The sequence below is a fragment of the Colobus angolensis genome, unplaced genomic scaffold (assembly GCF_000951035.1).
Source record: "Colobus angolensis palliatus isolate OR3802 unplaced genomic scaffold, Cang.pa_1.0 Scaffold5, whole genome shotgun sequence".
In the NCBI taxonomy this organism is placed as follows: domain Eukaryota; kingdom Metazoa; phylum Chordata; class Mammalia; order Primates; family Cercopithecidae; genus Colobus; species Colobus angolensis.
In genome coordinates, this window is record NW_012118487.1 from 24,278,325 (window position 1) to 24,302,075 (window position 23,751).

General features: G+C 36.2%; 1 protein-coding gene across 1 annotated transcript in view; it reads right to left on the reverse strand.

Annotated features, from left to right (window-relative positions):
* Positions 1–4,343: 4,343 nt before the first annotated feature.
* Positions 4,344–23,751, reverse strand: part of TMA16 (translation machinery associated 16 homolog (S. cerevisiae)) — a 26,143-nt gene continuing 6,735 nt past the window's right edge. Inside the window, exons 2-7 of the mRNA XM_011959681.1 lie at positions 17,534–17,646; positions 11,821–11,858; positions 10,527–10,611; positions 9,217–9,365; positions 7,438–7,480; positions 4,344–5,568 (exon numbers count right to left, since the gene is read on the reverse strand). Of these exons, the coding sequence (XP_011815071.1) occupies positions 5,388–5,568; positions 7,438–7,480; positions 9,217–9,365; positions 10,527–10,611; positions 11,821–11,858; positions 17,534–17,646 (609 nt within the window). The 3' untranslated portion in view covers positions 4,344–5,387. The remainder of the gene's footprint in view (positions 5,569–7,437; positions 7,481–9,216; positions 9,366–10,526; positions 10,612–11,820; positions 11,859–17,533; positions 17,647–23,751) is intronic.

Below are 23,751 nucleotides of genomic sequence, written 5' to 3' on the forward strand. Positions count from 1 at the left end.
GAAGGAAAAATTATTTTAACTGTGTGCAGTTTTTGAAATTAGGCATTTGTACTATTTTGGTTTTACATAATTCTCTTGCATTAACAATTTACTGTTTTGTGAATCGTGTACTAAAGCAAATTAAGAAAAAGAAAATAACTATCTGTGAAAGACTTTGTATATTAAACAAGTGACGCAAACCTTGGTTGTGGTTTCCACACTTTTTGCCTAACAGACTGATATTTGTATTTGCAACGTCCAAACACACATAAGTTTTTGATTTAAGATTTTACAAGGGTCTGAACATATATTATTTTAAAGCAAACCTACGTTGACTAACTCAGGACATGGTACAAAGAAATAAACACACAAACAGAGGGAAATCAATGAAAATAAACAATGTGGACTTTCAAATCTGCTTTGAAAAAAGTTTAAGAGAAATCACAGTGTAATCTAGAGGGATTTTCTCAAGAATAAGGCTTGGATATAGACAAATAAGAATATAACAGCATTTTTCTATTAAGAGCTAATAGTGGATTCAGATAATTGCATGGATAATAAACATTAAAAGCAAGATATTACAATCTAAGAGGCTTGGTGATAGCAAAACACAAAGCCCTTTCCAAATGTCCAACTTATAAGGACCTCCAGGGCTTTCTACTAGTCTGCTCACTATACGAGCCAACTCTTCCGCCCAAACTGGAAATCTGAACTTAACACCCTCCCTCACCACTAGAAATTAGAGCAAACATTTCTAGATCATTAACCACTGCCATTATGTGTTCAATGATCCTGAACTGGGTGCTGTGATAGAGATTACCAAGCGTAGCAAGGGTGTGGGGGTAGAGATGCTTTAGATAGAGAGGACACTTTTAAGCTCAGATCTAAAGGAAGAGAGAACAATCATTTATTGTTGGCCTTGCAAAAGCTCAGAGAATGGCAACACAGGCAGAGGGAATGATAAATACCAAAATCCTGAATGGGAAATGTCAAGCAAGGCTGATGGATTCGGCCAGTAGGGAAACAAGCCCTTGTAAGATTCTTTATTACAGTCATCCCTCAGTATGTGTGGAGGACTGGTCCCAGGACCTCCTTCGAATACCAGAATTCATGGATGCTCAAATCCCTGATATAAAAATGGTGTAGGATTTGCATATAACCTATGTATATCCTCTTGTATACTTAAAATCATTTCCGGATTACTTATAATACCTAATACTATGGAAATAGTTGTTACAATGTATTGTTTAAAGAATAACAACACGAAACAAGTCTGCATGTTCAGTACACACTTTTTTTTTCAGACTATTTTTCATCTGTGGTTGGTTGGATCCAAGGATGAGGAACCCTTAGATAGGGAGGGTCAACTGTACTTACAGAGGCAGTAAAATGCAAAGGTGTGGCCTTCCCATATGTCTTGTCCTACAGAAAGACACAAACAGAAAAGGGGCCAGATGACCTGATAATGCTACTCATGGGCACTCTGTTGCTGAGATGCTGAGTCCATTTTGCAGCTAAGTATTATATTAGACTGGTGCAAAAGTAATTGCAGTTTTGCCATTAAAATTACTTAAAAAAAAAGACAAAAACTGCAATTACTTTTGCACCAATCTTGACTCATTAGTTTTATAGGCTGCAGCTCTATGCTACAGTGTCTCGAGGTGGAGTCTCAGAGGTCATCAGAATCCAGGTGATGACAAATTGTCTCACTATCTTCTTCCCAGAAGATCGGGAGGCAAATGATATCCTCCATATACAGGACAGTCTTCCAAGGCTCAGTCAGGTCATCCCTGGCAAAACCCTGCCCAGCTTGGATCAAGTGAACATACACAAGGCCATCAGGGTGCTGGCAACAGGAGCAAGAACAGTGGCAAGAAGGACCACTTAAGAAGCTACTGCACATAGGACAGGCAAGACATGTTGACTTTGGTAAGGACGAAAAGTAGAGGCTGCCTGACAAGGGCCAGTTTGATTTTCATTTTGGAAGTGGAATCACAAATACTCGCTAATTAAATTATATTGCGGAAGGCATCAAGGATGATTTTACAGGCAGATTTCTGGCTTGAGAAATTGTGTGAAAAACTTAGAAAAATCAGGTTTCTGAGAAAATAAGGAGTGGGAAACAGAACATAAGTAGGAGTATTTGCCTGTGAAAGGAAAAAAAAAGATGTATCCATTAAATCAAAAGAAAGTGGTAATTTGTGTTTTCTCAAAGATGTATAAAAAGGTTGAACATTGAGGAGGCTAGTATTCAAGTCAAGCTAGAAAAAAATTAAAGAAAGTAGTAAAATAATTATCTCAAAGTTGGAAAATGAACTTAGTAGGGGAACAAAATAAGATCACTAAGCAGTACTGAGAATCTACTTGAGATTTGCAAACATCAGTATGAAAATGGTCTGTTTGATATTCTTCAGTGATGTTGACCTGCTTGAGAACAGGCATGAAGGAAACATAGCTATTACTTGGTTTGGGTTCTGAAAGAGAAATAACTGTTACAAAGTCGGGGGCAAAGGAATTAAGGGTATATGCAGGGAAGCAACTATGAACTTGAAGCTAAGCTCAACAAGATAGATGATGCATGAGAGTGAGGTCAAAGTGCAGAACTTCAGCAATGAAGAGGGGTGGTGAAAGTGAATGAAGAGTGGAATACTCAAAATCAGGTCTACAGAGTGTAGGTGCTGATAAGGATCCAGGTGTGACCATTGAGAGGCCTCTGATGGGATGGAGAAAAAGATGGGAAAACGTAAAACTCATAGTGTTGTTATATTTGCTAGCCACTATTTGTTATCCACAAGGAATCACTAAAATAATTGCTACAGGGGAGAAGAAAACTAGGTCACGAGCTAAAGTATTCTATGAATGGGCAGAAGGTTCTTCTGGGAGGTAAGATAGTAAGGAAAGGAGGCAAGAACAGAACTTCAAAAACCTAAGGGAGAAATTATTCTGAAGTGGCAGTAGAGCAAAAAGGACACCTACCCAATCTCTTGCCCCTGAAGCACATGGAAAATAAGAATAGAAAAAGTTTCTATTTGAGGTAAGCAAGGTCCTGAAGGGACACCTCTGTCAGTAATCACGGCAAGGAAGCAACTAGGATATTAGGGAAAAAGACCACAGATGTGAGTCAGCTGCTCTGAACTTGGAAATGTATCACTAACTTATGTCCATGGAAGTTCAGCTCATTGGTTTAGACAAAGGGTCAGTCAATTATGACAAGCAAGTCAATCCCCTGGCCTATTTTGGATGGCCATTAACTAAGAATGGTTTTTATATTATTATTATTTTACTTATTTACTTATTTATTTTTTGAGATAGGGTCTCACTCTGTCACCCAGGTTGGAGTGCAGTGGCACAATCTCAGCTCACTGCAGCCTCTGACTCCCGAGTTCAAGCAATTCTCCCGCCTCAGCCTCCCCAGTAGCTGGGATAACAGTGTGCTATCACACCTGGCAAATTTTTATAGTTTTAGTAGAGATGGGGTTTCATCATGTTGGCCAGGCTGGTCTCAAATTCCTGACCTCAAGTGATCCACCTACCTCGGCCTCCCAAAGAGCTGGGATTACAGTCATGAGCCACCACGCCCAGCCAGTTTTTATATTTTTAAAGGGCAGCAAATAACACACATATGTACACGAATATGCAACAGAAACTACATTTGGCCTATAATACCTAATATATTAAATATTTACTTTCTGGCCTTTTATAAAGAAAAAATTTGCCAGTCTCTAGTTTACAAAAATAAGTTACCTTTACGTTGTTCCATGGCCATGAACTATAGACGTCGTCTTACGGAAAGATGCCACTGACTTAAAAGTGGCCTAGATGAAAGGAGCATAAGTTATCATCCCAGAAAGAACATGTTCAACAGGCAAGGAGTAAGGACATCTTAAGCATCACTCTAAAGACAAGTTATCTCTGAGGCTGCTTTGATCCAGCTAGGAGTGACATGATTATTATGGTCCTAAATGGTAAATGCATTAATTCAACAAATACTTACCTATCCTAGTTTCCCAGCAGTGTAGCTTGTTAGTTGTAATCTTTGCTTTGACAACACAGGGGAAACTAGAAACAAATGTTTAAGGAGGAGGACAATCTGTCATTTTTCACAAGTTATTCATCTAACAGTAGGGGCTTTTAAGTGTCAGTCCAATAAAGCAGTTCTTATTCTCTTTAATGCAACTTATGACTCAGTTTTTACAACCATTTTAAGACTAACTATGAGCCAAAAGCAAGAGACAAGGAAACTTTCCAATAATTAAAGAGACATTAACTACTCATGTAATCCTAAAACCACACTTTCACACAGATTACTAACTAATCAACATAAGTTACATCACTAAAAAAAAAATAATTGGGACTGTAAGAAGTGAAATTGCAGAAATAAATTTTATTTTTAATTTTCAGAAGTAAAAAAAGTAGTTATAATACTTTAACTGTTAATAAGACTTAGTTGATATTCGGTTAACCTAATACAGCATTAATGTTTTTATTCTTTTCTTGAAAATACTCAAATACACCTGCATTGTGCTCTTTTAAAAACATACTAAGGATACTTGCATTTAACAAGTTTTTTGAGGAAGAAAATTGTACAACATTCATGTTTTTCATGACACTGAAAATACTGAATTATATGTCAACTTATCTCTTAGAAGAAAAAGTAGCATAATTAAAATCTCTGGTTCTCTAATCTTTAATTCTCTCTCCACAAATAAAACCTATCACTTTTCACAATAAAAAAGCAGAACACAATATACAATTAAAAGGAGCTAAACTGAAACTCTTTATCCCCTTTGTCAAAAGATAAATTGATTGTGGGAGATCAACATAACAATCATCACTGATTTTTTTTTTCTTTTACCATTTAACTCTGGTTCAAAAGATAAATAATTATCTATAATCCAGCAGTGTATACAAACTTCTTATCACATTTTCCCTTATTTTGTAAAAAAGGAAAATAGGTTTAATGTTTAAAAGAAGCATTAGTGTGATATTATTACTGAAAGACAATTTTGCTATTATCACAACTCAAAAAGTACCAACAGGAATCTTTCAGGAAACAGGTTACTTGTCCACTTCACAAAACATAAAAGTAGGTGGTCATAAATACACAAGAGGAACAAAACATTTTTTGTCCTTAGTTATATTGCTCCCTCCCGGCCCGAAATTCAGATGAAAAACATTAAACAACTTCTGCAGATCACATCTATCTATTTTAGCAACTTAATGTAAATGAAAAACAATCTTCATTTTAAAATAAATATCATAACACCATTTTTGAAACTGCAAATGAAACTCTCATTATATAAGAGAATGTCAGTATCAAAATCTTGTATCTTGACAATTAGGTACCATAATCAATGAATATAATTTGACGCTCTCAAATTATTTATTTTCAATTCAAGTGAAGACAATTAGGCCACTGCAGTCATTTCCTCATCTGAATCACTTGATTCATCATTTAGTTCCAATTCCCCTAAATCTTGGTCTACAGTTATAATAGTTTTCCTCTTGCACTTCTTGGGAATTGCATCATTAGCGCCAATTTTTCTCATTTTAATGTTTGGTAATTTCTTCAGATCAAAGTCCCATTCCCTAGACAAAAAGTGGAAAAAAAAAAAAAAAAAAAGAGAACAGAGTGTTGGTAAGAGTTAATGTGGAAAAACAGGAGATAATAAATTTTCGAAACTCTGAGGATCCTACATATTCAAAACTTCAAAAGCATTAAAGGAAAATATTAGGCACAAATTACTAGAAAGCTGTTCTATTCTTTCATCCTCTCTAACCTGAGTATCTCCTTCTCTCAGGCTACCAAGATCAAGAATTGCAATCAAAAGTAGGAACTGTATCATACCTGACAAATCTCCAAAATACAGTCAGGTTTTCCTTTTCACACACAGAATTACATCCCAGTTAAGTTTCAGTAATCAACTGTTATTCTTATAATGGAAAATTTTCAGTTTTTAAACCTCAGTATTTTATTAATTACTTTAGAAGTAATGTGAATATTGTTTTGGGAACTGAACTCTAACCAGAAGGCTATAGTCATCTCTTTTCTTGTTTCTGGCTTTGGAGGAGGTAGAAGATATGTTGTTTTAGAAATAAAAAGCATATTTATATATTTAAGATTACACTCAAAATAAAATTAAGGTATAAAAAGAATCTTAAACTCCATATACTTAAATTATAAATACATGCTATACATAAGCTCAAAAGTGAACTGCACCTTAAACATGATAGATGAATTCTATTAAATCTAATTTAGTTCCAACGAGTTCAAAAGTATAGACAATGACTGGATTTAAATTTACCTAATTTCAATTAACATTAAATAGAAGACCCCTCAACATGGTCTAGTTAAGACCAAAATGATTAATAAAACAGAATCTATGTTTAAAAACTAAAAAACTCCTTGCTGATTCATTTGTTTCTTATAGATTCCAGATATTAGGACTTTGTTGAATGCAAACAATTTGAGAATATTTTCTCCCATTCTATAGGTTGTTTATTCCCTTGACAGTTTCTCCTGCTATGCAGAAATTAGGTCCCATTTATCAATCTTTGTTTTTATTGCAATTGCTTGAGGACTTAGCCATAAATTCTTTGTCCAGGCTGCTATCAAGAAGGGTATTTACTAGGTTTTCTTCTAGGATTTTTACAGATTATCCTAAGTGAACTAACACAGAAACACAAAACCAAATACTACATGTTCTCACTTATAAGTAGGAGCTAAATATTGGGTGCACAAGGTCATAAACAATATAGACACTGGGGAATACAAACGAAGGGAGCGAAAGGGGTAAGAGGTAAAAACAACACGTACTGGGTGCTATGCTCACTGCCTGGGTAATGGATTCATTCTTACTCCAATCCTCAACCTTCCACAATATACCTTTGTAACACAATATACCTTTGCACATGTACCCCTGAATTTAAAATCAAAGTTGAAAAAAGAAAAAAAAAAAAACCTACAAAACTGAAATCCTACTCAGTAGTTTCCCCGTTTACAAAAGAGTACAAGTAGAAACCACTGGACAAAGCGGGTCTTGATGACTTAACCTGTTCCCTGAAGTGATTCCTATAATCATCTTCTCTGCAAAAGAGGCTGCTACAGAACAGCCTTGGGATGTGACTCTGAGCCATCACATCTGTTGCTGCTATTTCTTTTTCTAAGAAAATAAGAACTGGGGAGGAATAGTGAGATCACATACTTTGAGGTACTATAACAATGTATCTTAAACCATTTCGAAAAACAAAAAGCACACCAGGTCACTATCTGGTCGGTGCAGATCAACTGTTTGTAAGCCCAACTTCAGAAAATTCTTACTTGGTCTGATAAAAAAGAAAAGGTTAAAAGAAACTCCTGATTTTCTTTTAGTTCTACCGTCTAGACTCCCAGGAAGAAAGTTCAACTGTCAGGTACTTTACACACAGCTTCAAGGGAACAATACAAGACAGACTCACCTAAACGTTTTCAGATTACTTGCATTTAGGATGTCAGGAATCTCTGGAAAAGAAAGTAATTTATCTCCATGAGGCACTGTTTTCTAAATCACATAATTTTATATACAACAAATAATAATTTTTAGCAAGAATATCCAAAAGAAAAAAAAATTTCAAAGTATTGCTATAATTAACTGGAAAAATTTGCAAAAGGGGTTAGTTTAAGATGACTTAAGAAAAATCCTATTAAATGATAAATTCTAGCATAAAATCCATGAAACAAAACAAAGCTATTAACAAAATAAACCGTGTCCTTTTTTAACAATAAAATGTACCTGGCAAAGTATAACTATCAATTCACTAAAATAACATGACAGGTTGTATACTTTTTCTTGGTGAAAAGTACCATGTTTTCAAACATATAATCTACCTTCACAAAGTAGAATTTATCTCAGGAATGCAAGAATTAATGTTTAAAAAAATCACATTTTTCCAAATGTGAAAAAAATACTTTTTTAAATTAAAAAAAGAAATTTTGCTTAAAGAAATTCAATAAAACTTAAACCCATTTTTAATAAAAACCAGGTATATGGTAGTTCCTTACCATATTTCAAAAGTTCATCATAAACTAATATGCATTTGGTGAAATAACACACTTAAATTGGTGAAATACAAGAAGCATGAACAACAAAAATTGGAAGGCTGCTGCAAATATCTGGCCAATTCAATACAATGTTAAATGAAATGTAGTATCAAGTAATAAAGAAGATAAAATAAGCGTGTTTGCTACAACTGCATATTGACTTTTACAATAGTTTCAGAAAATAACAGTATGAGAGGCTAGGTGTTAAAAGGTATAAATAAGCACAAAAAAAGTTTTTAAAGGAACCTTAATGAATCAGAAATAGTTACATTACATGAGGAGGGGAGAGGGGATGGTTATATCTAGACTTCTCAAAATCTTATCAAAAGAGAATTTGGTGACAATTTCCCTACAGGGAAACTGACACCTACAAACTCATGAGTCTGTTCACCAGATCCATCCCCTGATTCTGGGAAAAGCACTGCAGCGTAGCGGATCTGAGTTTCAGTTCTAGCTGTATCACCAACAAATGGTTTACTTTGGAAGTGCTCTGATAAATACTGCCAACTCATCTGGCTGCTACATGTTGAACAGACTTTAGCGGGGAAGAGTGGAGGCATGGAGAGCAACTGGGAGGCTATTACCATGGTACAGGTGAGATGATAATGGCCTGAACCAAGGAAGTGGGAGGTGGTAGTAGTAGTCATCAAAGTCATCAGATTCTAAACACTTTGCTGAAGGGCGGGATGTGGACTATGAAAGTGTTTCTGATCTGAGCAGCTGGGCAGGTGGTGATGCCAGTGACTGGAATAAGAAACCTGGAAGTTTTAGGAGAAGAGCTGGCCTTTGTTTCATGACATGTCAAGTCTGAGATGCCCAAAAGATATGCAAGTAGAGAGTTTGAGAAATCCATATGTGATACTGCAAATCTGGAGTTCTGGAGACAAGTTAGGGTTGATAAGATAAATGTGAAAGTAATCAGTATTACTATCACAGTAAAAAGACATGATGTCACTGTCACAAACTTGGTAGTTTTGTTGGGAATTTGGAGGAAAAAAAAAAGAATCCAAAATTTTTCTAAACCCTCACAAAGAAAAACACATCAAAGAAAGAAAATCAAATGAAATAAACAAGATCTAAAATAAACCTTTGAAATCAATCACAAATTGATACTGCTATGTCATATAAAAGCAAACTTAAAAAACCAGTGAGCACACCAAGGCCATATCCTTCATACTGCTGTCGCTCCCGCTCCATCGTCTGCTTGATGACAGTCTCCCGGGAACAGTGCCGCCTCCCCTGCCTGTCCCTGATACTGTTATGTAACTCAATCTGCTCCAGCTCACTGCTGAATCGATTCAAGTACCTGAAAAATAAGAAAATGATTTGTGTTACATACAAAGTCTATGTATTGGGCTTATATTACTTAATGGAAAACTAAGTATCCAGCCTTCGTGTGGCCTTTAAATGTTTATGTTTCTCTAAGTTCCTCAGGTCCTCAAACCTCTTTTACCCATTCCCTGGATAACACGACCATTTCTTTAACTTCAGGGACCAAATTGCAGCCTTCTATCAAACTGCAGACCCTCACATTCAACCACCATCTTCATCTGGATGTCCCCTAGTGGCTTCACCGTTAGCACATCAAAACTGAACTTGTCATGACCCTGTCCCCACCTACCCCCCCACTAAACCCCCTCTATCTCCTGGGTTCCCTATCCCAGGAAATAGTTGTCCAGACAAGAAATCTGATGACTTCCTTGACTGCTCTCTATCCCTTTTATTACATATCCTAAGTTTTCACTAAACACTGACACTTCTACCTTCTTAATATCTTTGGAATCTTTTACTTCTCTTTACCATGCTATGAGCCAAGCCAAGGCCACCATCATTTCTTGCCCAGACTGTTACATCAACCTTTCAATGGTTTCCTGGCCAGAGTCATGAACCTCTCAGTCTGTTTTCTTCATTCTCAATGTGTGCTTTCTAATGTTAAGTAGGATCATTTCAGCTGCTTGCTGTAAAAGCCTCCTATGGTTCCTAATGTCCTTGGGTAAGGTCCCAACTTTTAGACTGACATCTGAGGTCTTTCATGAGCTAGTTATCACTTATTGTACCTGCCACACTTCCCTCCCTGAACTTATTTTAGTCATATTAAATGTCTGGCAGATCACTAACTATGTTATCTTCATTCTCACTTCTGGGCATTTCACTCTTCTTTCTGGCTAGGGGTTCTTCAAACTACCTTGCCTCGATCTGCTAACCCCCACCTTTCAGTTGCCAGTTTAGATGACACTTCTTCAGGAAGCCCATCCTGATCCCAAGAAAGTGGCCTAACTACCACTCTGACACCCAAATAGTTTACGAACCTCTTATAGTGACTAAGATAGGAAATGAATCCAAAGTCTTCCTGATAACAAAGCCCATTTGCTCTTCTGAAAATCCGTAACAGAGCTCTGTGTCTTAAAGAACCAGGCTGAAGAACTGCCTTTTCTGACCCTTTGTTCATAATATGCCCAGTGTTTACCTTTCAATTAGTTGACAAGCATCTTTCTTTGAATATCTGTTCTTTTGGGGATCAAGATGGTTTTGAAACCATTGCAGTTTTTCACCTGTAAACAACAAGTACCAGGACAGCTTACCCCACAAGTCATCATTTAAGCAAGTAAATATTCATTATCATTCTCAGTATTAACGTGTTTAAAACAGAACCAAAATTTATGTCAATGTTAAACATAAAGCCTTGTTTGGGCTCAAAGCTAATTAAACCAGTCTGTCACAAATTAAACTGTCAGATTTTAATTTAGAGAAGAGAGAGGAGTGGGATGGATGCTCTTCTGTATAGATTTCTTATCCAATATGGATGCAAAAAAGCAAAGTAATTATTTAGTCGAGCCTGAACTCCTAAGTATTTAAAAGCAAAGGACAGCTTGTCACAAATAATGAGAACTCCATTAATGACGAGAATGAGATTTCCTGAGTATTTAATAAGCTGTAGGCACTATGTAAATAGCTTTATAATCCCATGAGAATTAGTACTACTATTACCCCCATTTGTGGATGAGAGATGTTAAATGACCTGTCCAGGGCCCCAAAGCTAGCACTTACATTAAGCACACAAGAGCTACCAGGTATTGTGTAGAGTAACTGATATATATTACCAAAGAGCCAACAAAATTCATCCTTATGAGTAAACCTGACCATCAGGGTCACTTTCAGTGAGATTTCTCAAGATTCCAGATAAAAAAAAATCACTTGGCCCAGTATACTGAGATCCCATTTAAAAATACTATTCTGTTACCTGATGAAGCATTGATGGGGGTTCAAATACCTTTCATTTTAATACAAAAAGCTTAACAATCAGTATTTAAATCTCAGACTTGTGAGTAAAAAATTATTAGCAATAAATCTGACCAAAAAAACAGTGACATGACACTGAGATACAAACTGAAGATGTGTATGTCTACATCATTAAATAAACAGCAATTGTTGTTTCTACCTAGGCCATAATCCTTCATAATTCTAATGGTTAGGGTGGTAGAGCTAAACTTCAGATAGATGGACAGATGGATATGAATGTATGTGTAGACAGATAGGTAGGTAGATAAATATAAACTAACAGTTTCTGGAAAACTGAGTTAGAAATCATTAACACTGTTTATTCCAAAAGTTTAATGATTGATTTGCTTTGTTTAGATCAAGTCTGATCAAATTCACTCCGATAAAAACAGTATTTCACTAAAAGAATAAAAAGAAAAATAAGTATAGGGCACAAATGCCCTATACTCTAGCCAGAGTTTCAAATAAGTAAACCCACTTACCAATAAGGTTGAGACGCAAGGCCTTTTCATTCTTCAATCTTTGAAGGAAAGGTATATAAATATGTGTTAGAAAGTTTCCAAAGCAAGTTTTAAAACTCTGACAATAACAACAAAAAGAAAAACTGCCTAAAGAACTCTAATTAAAAGATCATTCTTTACAAATTTGAAAATAATTTTGTTAACAGAAACATTAAATACCATGCTTCTCTTTTGAATCACTAGAATAAAATTTTATCAGAAACGTTTTTTAAGCACCTCAATGTCTAAAGGAAGCCTATAGAACAAGCTGGTTTTGAAAACACAACTGAAAGCTTTTCTGAATTATGAACGTTCAGATGGGTTCTGTAATATGCAGAATACTTGAGCACAAGAGTAATGTGAACCTTCTGGAAGGCTGAGTGCTGCCACTAAGACCAAAATGCACTACTATCATCTTTTAAATTTCAATAAGAACAAAACAGAATGGTTACTTTTAATGTATTTGAAAAGGGGGAATTATAACAAACGAAAATTTCATTTATTCTCAGAAAGTGTATAGGTAATACATGCCTCCTATTACTGATATTCTAAACACTTATTCATTCAGGAAACCTCTGGATACCAAGTCTTTGCCAGACTTTAGTTTCTGATAGCCCCAAGGGATATAGCCACGAACAAAAAAATCCACTGTCCCTGTCCTAAAAAACCTTAAAATCTAAGGGCAATAAAAACACGGAGAAGCATACAGAGCTATAAAAGCATATTTAAAAAGCACCTACCATATGTTCTAGGATTTGGGAAGGTTTTCCAGAGAAGTAAACTTTAAGCTGAGACCTGAACATGCAGAGAAGTTATTCAGGATTTAAAAAAAAAAAAAAAAAAAAAGGATAGGGACTACGGGAACGGTAAAAGAAAAATGTTAGCCATGAGAGAAGGCTTAGTATAAAGCAGGAAGTATACATGGCTTTTATCCACAAAGAAGTAAGCAAACCAGATTTATCCTCCCATTTTACTCAACTAGAAACCTGGAGAAATAAAATGAAATCTTTTGTTCTTCTTCTTATTTTTAGAGACAGGGCCTCACTGTGTAGCTCGGGCAGTAGCACTATCATTGTTCACCGCAGCCTCCAACTCCTGGGCTCAAGCAATCATCCTGCCTCAGCCTCCCGAGTAGTTAGGACTATTGTTATACACCACCATGCCTGGCTAATTTCTTCTTTTTTTTACTTGTATTTTTGTAGAGACAGAGTCTCACTATATCACCCAGGCTCGTCTCAAACTCCTGGCCTCAAGCAATCCTCCCACCTTGGCCTCCCAAAGCACTGGGATTACAAGGATAAGCCACAATACCAGGCCAAAACTTTCTCTATATAAAATTCGTAAGTTACAGAATAGGAGAAAATATCCATAACACAAATAACAAAGGACTTGTATCTAGAATATATAAACAGTCCTTACTACTTAACAGATAATCCAGTACCAAAAAGGCAAAAGATTTGGACAGATTCTCCATCAAGAAAACACAAATGACCAAAAAGAACCTAAAAAGATGCTCGCCATCATTAGTCATCAAGAAATGAAAATTAAAACCACACTGAAATACCACTGCACACCTACTAGATTGCTTAAAATTAAAGAAAAAACAAAAACACAAAAAAACAAAAAACAAAAAAAACCCTGACAATATAACATGTTAGAGATGATATATAGCAAATAGAACTCATACTCCGGTGGTGAAAATGTAAAATGGTACCATCACTTTGAGAAAAGTAATTTCGTATATACTTAAAAATACACCATATGATCCAGCAATTCTTATAAACCCAATTTCTTATATACTTAAGCAAACATCTTAAGTATGTTAACCAAACATCTTATAAACTGAATTTCTTATAAACTCAAACATCTACCCAACAACTATAGTTCTAGGAAATAAAAGAAAAATGAACACATATGTCCACACAAACACCTGTACATGAATGTTCTACAGGAATGAACTTTATTCCTAATAGCAGAGGTTGACAAATATTTTCTTCAACAGGCAAGTAGTCACATTTTAGGCTTTGGGGGCCATGTACCTGTCACAATTACTCAGCTCTGCCACCACAGCATGAATGCAGCTATAGAAAACACAAAAGGAACCAGCATTGATTTTTTCAACAAAACTTTTCATAGCAACAGGTGGCTAATGCCTTAGCTTGCAGACTCCTGATAATAGCCGAAACCTAAAATATATCCAAACGAACATAGACAGTGAATGGATAAACAAGTTGTATATCCAGTGAATGGATATAAATAAATTGCCTGAGGATGGAATAATATTCCCAATAAAAGGAAAGAACAACTAATACATACAATGACATGGATAAGTATCACAAACATGCTATGTGAAAGACGCTGGCACAAAAGACCACATACAGCGTGATTCCATTTATACTAAACATTAGAAAGATGAATCTCACCTATCAAAATAAAGAGCAAATTAGTGGCTGCCTGAGGCTAGGGGTAGAGGGTGAGGACTGACTGGGAAGATGCACAAGGGAATTTTCTAGGAAGATGAAATTGTACTACATACTGATCAGGGTGGCTACGCCAACGTATACACTTATCAAAACCCAAAAACTACATTTAAAATGTGTTCGCTTTATTATATATTAATTATACCTCAAAGTTGATTTTAAAAAACAACGCTTCATAAAAAGTTGGAGAATGCTTCTAAGAGGAATTTGTTGCTTTTAAATAAGGCTGGAGGGAAGAATCTAGTTAGAAGTCAAGTTGCAATAATTCTGAATGGACTCAGTGGGAACCTGAACTTACAGTGGTATCAGTTGCAATGAAGAAAAGTAGAGATTTGAGAATTATTTAAAATGGTACTTGCATGTAAATATGAAAAAATTCTTAAGACAATGTGTAAACATGATTTTTCAAGAGACTCAATAAGATTAATTCTCAAAGGTAGTTGTTTCTGAGATTCTTACCCATCATGCTTAGTTTTCTTTGTTAATCTTCCATTAGGAGTCATTTTCATTTGCTATCTAGAATTATTTGCCAAAATGTTGCTATACTGAAAAATCATAAAACAAAAATCACATCATATCAAAGAGCCACTTGCTGCCTATAAATTGTTCATTGTTCAGAATGTGGTAGTCTTCAAACCATCCTAGCTCCTGTCATACAGTCCTAAATCAGAGCTTTTCAAATGTTGAAGATAAAGAATATGCTTGAACTTTTACTCTAGCATTGTTATCCACTCCTACAGTATCTTTTCTGAGGTCTTCCAACAGCCACGTGAGGAAGCTTGGAAGCAGAACTTCTCCCTAGCAAGCTCTGAGATGAATGCAGTCCCAGACAACAGCTTAGCTGCAGGCTTGTGAAAGACGCTGAGTCAGAAACACCCAGTTAAGTGGCAATGGGATTCCTACCTGATCCAGAAACTGTGTTTGTTTTAAGCTGCTAAATTGTAGCAGAATTTCCTACCCAGCACGGTTACTAAAACAACATCTGGTAACTGCTATTCATTTCTAAGAAGCCACAGGTACCCAACTTCAAGTTGTCTTGTTGGTACCTTCTTCGATCACCTTGCTTAAAGTTGTCCTGACCATCTGGGTATCTTGTCATCAATCATCTTTTGAAATGGGACAGGGAATCAACAGCATTTCAACATGCCTTTTGTGACCACATTCCCATTTAAAGTTAAGTATGACTCGTGGTTACTGATGCTGCTACTCAAAAAACTGACATCTATGGTGGCCTAAGCCTATGATTTCATAACATAAATAATGTTAAGTACCATTAAAATTGTGTATTTGGTTCTAGAGCCACTCACTATTAAGAGAGTGACTTTTTGAAAATAAATTTTAAAAAGGGAAAAAATCCAATCAGTTTAGAACATTGTCCAAGCAGAAAAATTAACTGATGTTTTTCTACTTTGCATTACTAAAAGAAAAGTCTTGGCCAATAAACAGAATTTTCTTAGGATAATATATATATCAGATTAGCAAGTTGTTCTGTTTTATTCTTCCATAATTTTTCTATAACGCTAATTCTGTAAATCAATACACAACATGCTGAATATACTTGACAACATACAAACATTCTAGGCTCACGGTCACAATGACAGTGAACCAAGTACTTAATCATATTCTAAAGCAGTTACTTGCTAAAATATTGCACATTATATCACTGGTACTATATGTAAGGTAAGCAGTTCATAGACACAGAATTAAACAATCTTTAATAAAATGGTAAGCAAATTACTTCCCCCACCTCCATTTTATTTTGTTCCTTTCACTTTATATTAAGGACAAAAGTGTGGGTTTATTTTACCAGTCTTCCAACCTTCACCAGATCTTTTCACCAAACATATACAAATGTCTCAGACTCAGACCATTTACAGCAGGTAATAGTATCTACTTGATTTTAAGAGAGAAAAAAAATCTCCTTTTTAAAAAAATGGTATTTAAGAGAAAATAAATAATAGTATAGGTCAGTGATTCTCACAGTGTGGTCCCTAAACCAGCAGCAACAGCACCAGCATTACCTGGAGACTTGTTGGAAATGGAAACCCTTAAGCCAGAAACCCAAACCTTCAGAATAGAAAGTTCTAGGATTGGAACAAACAGTTTTAATAAGCTCTACAGATGTATTTCATGTACTTAAGTTTGCAAAATACTGATATATATGATTGCAGAAACTGCAAAATCACAGTACTAATAAATCATGTTAAAAAGATACAGTAAAAATCATCAAAGTGATGCACAAATAGCTGAAGTTTGAAAACTACTGTGCTAAAGCAAAACTGCTATCATCATAGTAAATCTTTGTTAAAAAAAAAAAAAAAAACTACCCCCCAGAAAATAAAGAAAATTTGGCTCTGCTATCACAACACTTAATTCCTTCTAGTCAAATCACTGTGAAACAGCTAACCTTTACTATATAAGGCTTATCTTAAGCAAAGAATCAACATTTAAAAATATACTGGTTTCCATTATCTAGTATGCAAATGTATCTAACATTCATGAAAATGGCAAGGCTATTCTAAAATAGTCAAAATGATGATTTTTATTTGAACTTCACTTCATTTTACAGAAACAGCCTTCTTTCTCTTCCTTCTCAGTCTCACTTGTGGAATGCTCCTTCTTTTCCTCACCTCTAAACGGTAGAGCACCACTGGACTCAGTAATTGGCTCTCTTCTCTTTCCTGTCAACAGTTACTCCTTAGGTGAACTGATCTTATCCAATCTCACGGCTTGAAATCCCACATGGATGCTGATCGCTACCACATTTGTGTCAACACCCCTAACCTATTCTCTGAATACTAGACTAAACATATCTAACTATCCATTCCATACCTCCTCTTATATGTCTCATGGACACTTTAACCTATATGCCTTATATGTAGACCTCACATTTTTCAACTCTGCTCAAATATAACTTCTTCAGAGAAGGCTTCCATGACTATCCCATGTAAAAAAGAACTTCTCCCTCACTCTCCATCTCATAACTTTTTGAATTTTTCATGGCACTCATCACCTACTGCTACGTAAATTACTTATCTGTTTTGGGTAAGCTCTAAAAGAGTAGAGTGCTTGTTCAGTTTTACTCTCTGCATACAGAACACATTCAATAAATATTTATGAAAGGGAGACAATATTGCGAAAGGACACGTTTGAAAGATAAATGTATAAAGGGTTTTTTTACCAACGAGTAATACAAATGATGAAAAGATACTTACTTTTCCTTTTTTTCTTGTTTGTGGGCCTCTCTCGTAATTTGAGCTGCTTTTCTACTATATGGATGGATGACCTTTTTTTCCCGTCCTGCACTTTTTCCCTTTGGTGCTTTAGGCTAAAATGTATGAAAACACATGACACATATAGTCAGATATGTAAGTGCCTCCAGTCACAAAAATTTTCTTTACAAATAAATTTCAAAAACAGTAATATGACAGAAATACAGTAAGCCAAAAACATTACAAGAAAAATCAGGAGATAAGCCAGACATATTAAGTAATTCTAATAATCTGTTGCCATGGTAATGACAGAAATGATATATTCAGAGGTGCTCTCCAATGACAGAAGAAAGGCACAGAAGGAGTCAATAAACTCAGCTCTTCAACAACATATTCCATCTTCAAAGAAGATACAGGGAATACAGATAGTGAGGCGACTCACAGCCAGAAATGTTACAGCTAAGAAAATTAAGGGGGTAGAAGGGACTTGGATTACTAGTAGAGATTTGATTGTAGATGTTTCACGTGGAACAAAGCGGGCAATGAATCATGTAAAATCAAAGTTGGGCTCATTGCCTGTACAAATTAGGAATAGAGAAAATAATAGAAGCCATCTCAGAATTAGTATATCCAAAAGGGAAAACGTATCATTTTCCCGCTAAAGCTCTATGCCAGTTAATCAGATCACAATTCATTAGGTCCTCCAAACTAGACATCTCAGGGTTTTTTCATACCTACATAATCCTGCATCTTACCCCACCTATAATGATTTGGGAATCAGATTTGGCTTTCTGTAATAAAAAACCCCAAATAATGGCATAACCCAGATCAAGTTTGGTTCTTTATTGTTAAAAGTAGGAGCTGAAGGTTCTGTTCCACAAAGCCCTTAGGGATTCAGGATCCTTCCATTTTTTTGTCTACTAGCCTCAGGCTATACTTCCTCTCTAGTTCAAGACAGCCTAATACCAGGTCTACACTCAAGCCAGTATCAAGTAGGAAAAGAAAAATCTGAAGGTACATCCCCTTTTCTTAAGCGCATGACCTGGGAAGTCACAGATCCTTTTGCTCACATCCCACTGACCAAAATTTATTCACAGTGTTACATAAGGGAGAGTAGTAATATAATCCTTACTTTGTGAGAAAAAGATCCATTCATATAGAAAAACAGAAAGAATACATTAGGGGACAGCTGGCAGTCTCCAACATACCTACTCCAGAAAAAGGCCAAGTGGCTCTACAATCTTCTTCAAAACTATTGTCGATTGCTTAATTCAGTCCTCAGAATCTTTCATAATCAGGATGGCCTTTAGATTCTCCCCACTAGTCCTTTTTTCAGCAAAGCTACAGAGTTTGTCTTCATAAAACACTAACACAGTAAAGCCCCTCTCCCCTGCTTAAAGCACTCCACTAGCTTACACTTAGGTCCCAAGTCTTTAGCACAGAAACAATCTAGCCCCAACCTGCTTCTCCACCACTATTTCCCATGCTCCTCTATAAAAGATTCTTCACCCCATTCTTACTGAACTTCTCACCATTCCGGAACATACCAAGCTGTTTCATAACTTCTTGAGACTGAGTTTGTTATTACATCTGCCTGCAAAATACTTTACTTGCCCTTTGATAAGATGCAGCTCAAAATTACTTCCTTTGTAAAACTTTCTAGGCAGAACTATTTAAAATAAGCGCAAATTCCTCATTCACAAATGTATTCATTCTTTCAACACTCATTGAGTGCTCTGCTCACTTTCTGATAAAAGAAGATATGTCCACATCTGAATCTTAGGGTTATCACTGGAAGTTGGTTACAGGTACAGGAAAATAAGTAGAACCATCATGTAACAGAGTATATGCACTCTTATGTATCTCTCTGCTCACATGGCAGGTGCAGAGGAGAAAGGGAAGTGTAATGAGAAATTTTTGAGATTAAAGAACCTAGCAAACATGAATCAAGTAAAACCTTTCAGGACATTTGGCAGGCTGCCTCTAAGATGGACCCAATAAACCCCACCTCCTGATCCTCACGCCGTTACGGAATCCCCTCTCTTTGAATGTGGGCTGGACCTACTGACTCACTTTTAATGAAGAGAATTTAGCAAAAGCAATGAAATGTCAATTCTGAGATTAGGTTATCAAATAACTCTGGCTTCCATCTTTCTCCCTCTCATGGAAACCAGCTGTCACGTAGTGACCTGCCATATGGAAGGGCCACATGACAAATAACTGAGGGAGGCCTCCAGACAAGAGCTAGTGAAGAAGTGAGGCCTGCAGTTCAACAGTCCATGAGGAGCTGAATCCTACCAAGAACCATCTTACCAATCCTATCAAGAGCAAGCTTAGAGGTAGATCCTTGGCCAAGCATGGTGGCTCATGCCTATAAACCCAGCACTTTGGGAGGCCGAGGCAGGTGGGATCACCTGTTAAAGACCAGTTAAAGACCAGCCTGGCCAACATAGCAAAACCCCATCTCTACTAAAAATATAAAAATTAGCTGAGCATGGTGACATATGCCTGTAATCCCATCTATTGGAGAGGCTGAAGTGGGAGGATAGCTTGAACTCAGGAGGTGGAGACTGTAGTGAGTGTAGATGGCACCCCTGCACTCTAGTCTGGGCAACAGGGTCAGACCCTGCCTCAAAACAAAACAAAAACAACAAAAAGAAGTAGACTCTCCCCAGCTATGCCTTGAAACCACACTCCCAAGTGATACTTTCGCTGCCACCTTGTGAGAAACCTTGAGGGAGAGGAGCCCAGTAAGCCATGCCTGATTCCTGACCCAAAGAAAGAGTGAGATGATAAATACTGGTTTAAGCCATCAAATTTTAGGGTAACTTTTTACAAAGGAATAAATAACTAATGCACAACCAAAAATCGAAAGCAAAGATGCATCCTGTAAAAGAGATCTGATCTCACATATCACTTTTTAAAAATGCTTAAAAATATGAAAAACATTCACGAAAATCCCGAGGAAGAAAATATAAACTCTCTGAAGCTGCTAAAACTGAAAATACATAGCCATGAAGTTCCAACAATATGTTCAAAACTGCAAAAAATTTCCTTTAAAAACTCAAAAACTTCCTTTAGGGAAAAAAAGTTTGATATCCCTTGAATAGAAAAATGTCCTTATAGCTTTAGATGATCTTGGCTAAAGAACCTTCAAGACTTAGTACAAAGAAGGTATAGGATCCAGCAGGGTGGCTCACGCCTGTAATCCCAGCACTTTGGGAGGCCGAGGCAGGTGGATCACAAGGCCAGGAGATCGAGACTATCCTGGCTGACATGGTGAAATCCCGTCTCTACTAAAAATATAAAAAATTAGCCAGGCGTGGTGGTGGGTGCCTGTAGTCCCAGCTATTCGGGAGGCTGAGGCAGGAGAATGGCATAAACCCCGGAGGCGGAGCTTGCAGTGAGCCAAGATCGGGCCCCTGCACTCCAGCCTGGGAGACAGAGCGAGACTCTGTCTCAAAAAAAAAAAGAAGGTATAAAGAAATGAACTTATTTTTTGACTCAACTGTAAGTTATGATTCCTTATAATAATGTATTCAGGAAAAGGTTGCCTCAAGGCAGGATATGAATACATAATGAGACACAGAAATATATACAATAAAATTTACTGTATTTCAAAACACTTTCATATTTTTCAATACATTAAAATTTGGAAAAAAAGTTTCAACAGGGAAAAACTAAAGTAAAACTCTATCATAAAATAATTAATTAACAGACTGTTTTGAATACCTACGCCTATGAAAAGGCTCTGGCACCACAGAAATAGTCCAGTCGGAAAACCTGCATTAAAAGTATTTCTTCCCTATAATCTTTAGTGACTGCTTCAAAAAATTTAGTCTGAAAGTCTGTTCTTTGGATTCATAACTAGAAGTAACAAAAAAACACATAAATAGTTTATTCAAAACAATATAGCAGAGTCATTTTAGGAGCAATATGCTTTAAATATTCCTGTTAAAATAGTAAGTAGCAAAAAGGAACTTTGCCTAAAAGATCATCAAGTTGAGCCATAGTCTAGGCTCAACCAGAGACAGAAATGCCATTTAGACTACTCAGTCAAACGAGAGACATAAAAGAGTGATCATTTCACAAAACACACTTGAGGGACACAAAGTGTACACAGATACATTTTTTTTTAAAGTGTAAGACCAAACCCATGCCTACAACTGAGAAAGCTTATAGTGCAATACTGTAAACACCATATACCCTTAAACATACAAATACAGGCATGCCTCACTTAACAGGGATACTTTCTGGGAAATGAATCAGCAGGTGATTTCCCTTTTATGCAAATAGAAAGTGTACTTACACAAACCTAGATGGTGCAGCCTACTACACACATAGGCTCTAGGGCACAGCTTATTGCTTCCAGGCTATAAACCTGTCCAGAATGTTACTGTACTGAAGACTGTAGGCGAGTATAACATAAAGGTTAGTATTTGTGTATCTAAACATGTCTAAACATAGAAAAGGTAAAGTGAAAATATGGTATTATAATCTTATGGGACCACCATCATATATGTGGCCCACTGATGACCAAAATGTCATTATGCCGTGAATGACTGTAAATTACAGAAAATGATGTACCAATTTTACACCAGTGACATGATGGAAATGGGATGGACTAAGCAAATCTGCACATTTTGTTTGCAGTGAATCTTCACTGCAAAGATAGTAGTGAAATCCACTAGTGAGCATTTTCCTTCTTTAACAGATAGATATGATGCAATGACAGGTGTCAATGACAAATAATTAGCGCTTCCAAGAAGACTTTAATGGTTCCATATATGAGTCTTTCTAAACCCCACCCAATCTTCAAAGACCACTTAAAGGTCAAGTTCAACTGCTCCTTGAAGGGATCCAAGAATAATTTCATATCTCAGTAGCCCTTCCCTCTTGGTAGCATTTACCATTCAGCACCTAATAATGTACTGCACTGCCCAGCATTAACTGTACATTTGTGTGTTATTTCCTTAATAGCAGCTCATTTGAGATTGCAAATATGTCCTGAGGTTGCAAATCACAGTTTGAGAGTAAAAGAAAGTGGGATGCTGCCCTCAGTGAGCATTTACTGGGCATCCACTTTGTACTGTACAATGGGCTACTATGAATTAAAATATTAAGTATGTTCTTTAAAATAGTGTGAGGAATAAAATATAAAAGTAATTTATAAAATTGCTCATGACAGTGCTTTCCTTAACATTAAAAGAATATCTTAATAATTCTCTAATGCAGACTTCAATTTTATCTTCATTTTAGATTCTAACATCTAGCTCAACTTATATTATTCCAAACTTACCCACTAACATCTAGTCAGAATAAACTTCTTCTCCCACATTCTCTACTGCCACTCTTGACACCTCAATCTCACAATAGTATTTGCTATATATATATTTTTTAAATTACTGAGCACACACTAAATATACCATGTACTAGGAAAAGCACTGAGGCTTCCAAATCAAAAAACTGACATGAACTTGCCTTCATGGGGTTTACAATGTAATTTTCTCAGGTATAGTTAACTTAGTAAGTGCTGGCTAGAAAATGGATCAAAAGCACAGGGTCCTGACTCACTCTGGGAAGTCAGGAAAGGCCTCTCTGATAAAGTAACTTGAGATCTAAAAATCAAGAAATTTACTAAACGTTTCTCAATTTCCTGGCTACAAAATATATCTACCGCCTAATCAACATGGAAGTTAATGTTTAAATCAGAAAATCAAATCAAAATATCCTCCTTGTTCCCAGAACAAAAGAGAGAATATGAAATAATACTGTTCAGTACAGATTTTGATCCAACATCAACAAATACTTGCATCACCGTATATCTCTGGATACAGATAATCAAACACTCTTCGCAATAAAACAATGAACATCTAAAATCAACAAATTGAAAAATGATTGCCTTGCATACTGGTATTTTTTAATGGCAAAATGGTGAGAACTAGCAAACCTAAATAACAAATGAAAAAAGAAGCATTAAAATAAGCTGTAGAAAGAGACACATAAACAGACTGCTTTTAATTATCTTTAACTTCACTAAGAATGGTTCAACCAAAGTTTGAAAGAAGAGTTTAAAGAGACGATGTCACACATTATAATTGTTTTACTCCTGTAAAAGCAGACAATAAACGTAGTAAGAAAGAAGAAGTAGTGTGGTTTAAACTTGTCTCACCCGGGCGCGGTGGCTCAAGCCTATAATCCCAGCACTTTGGGAGGCCGAG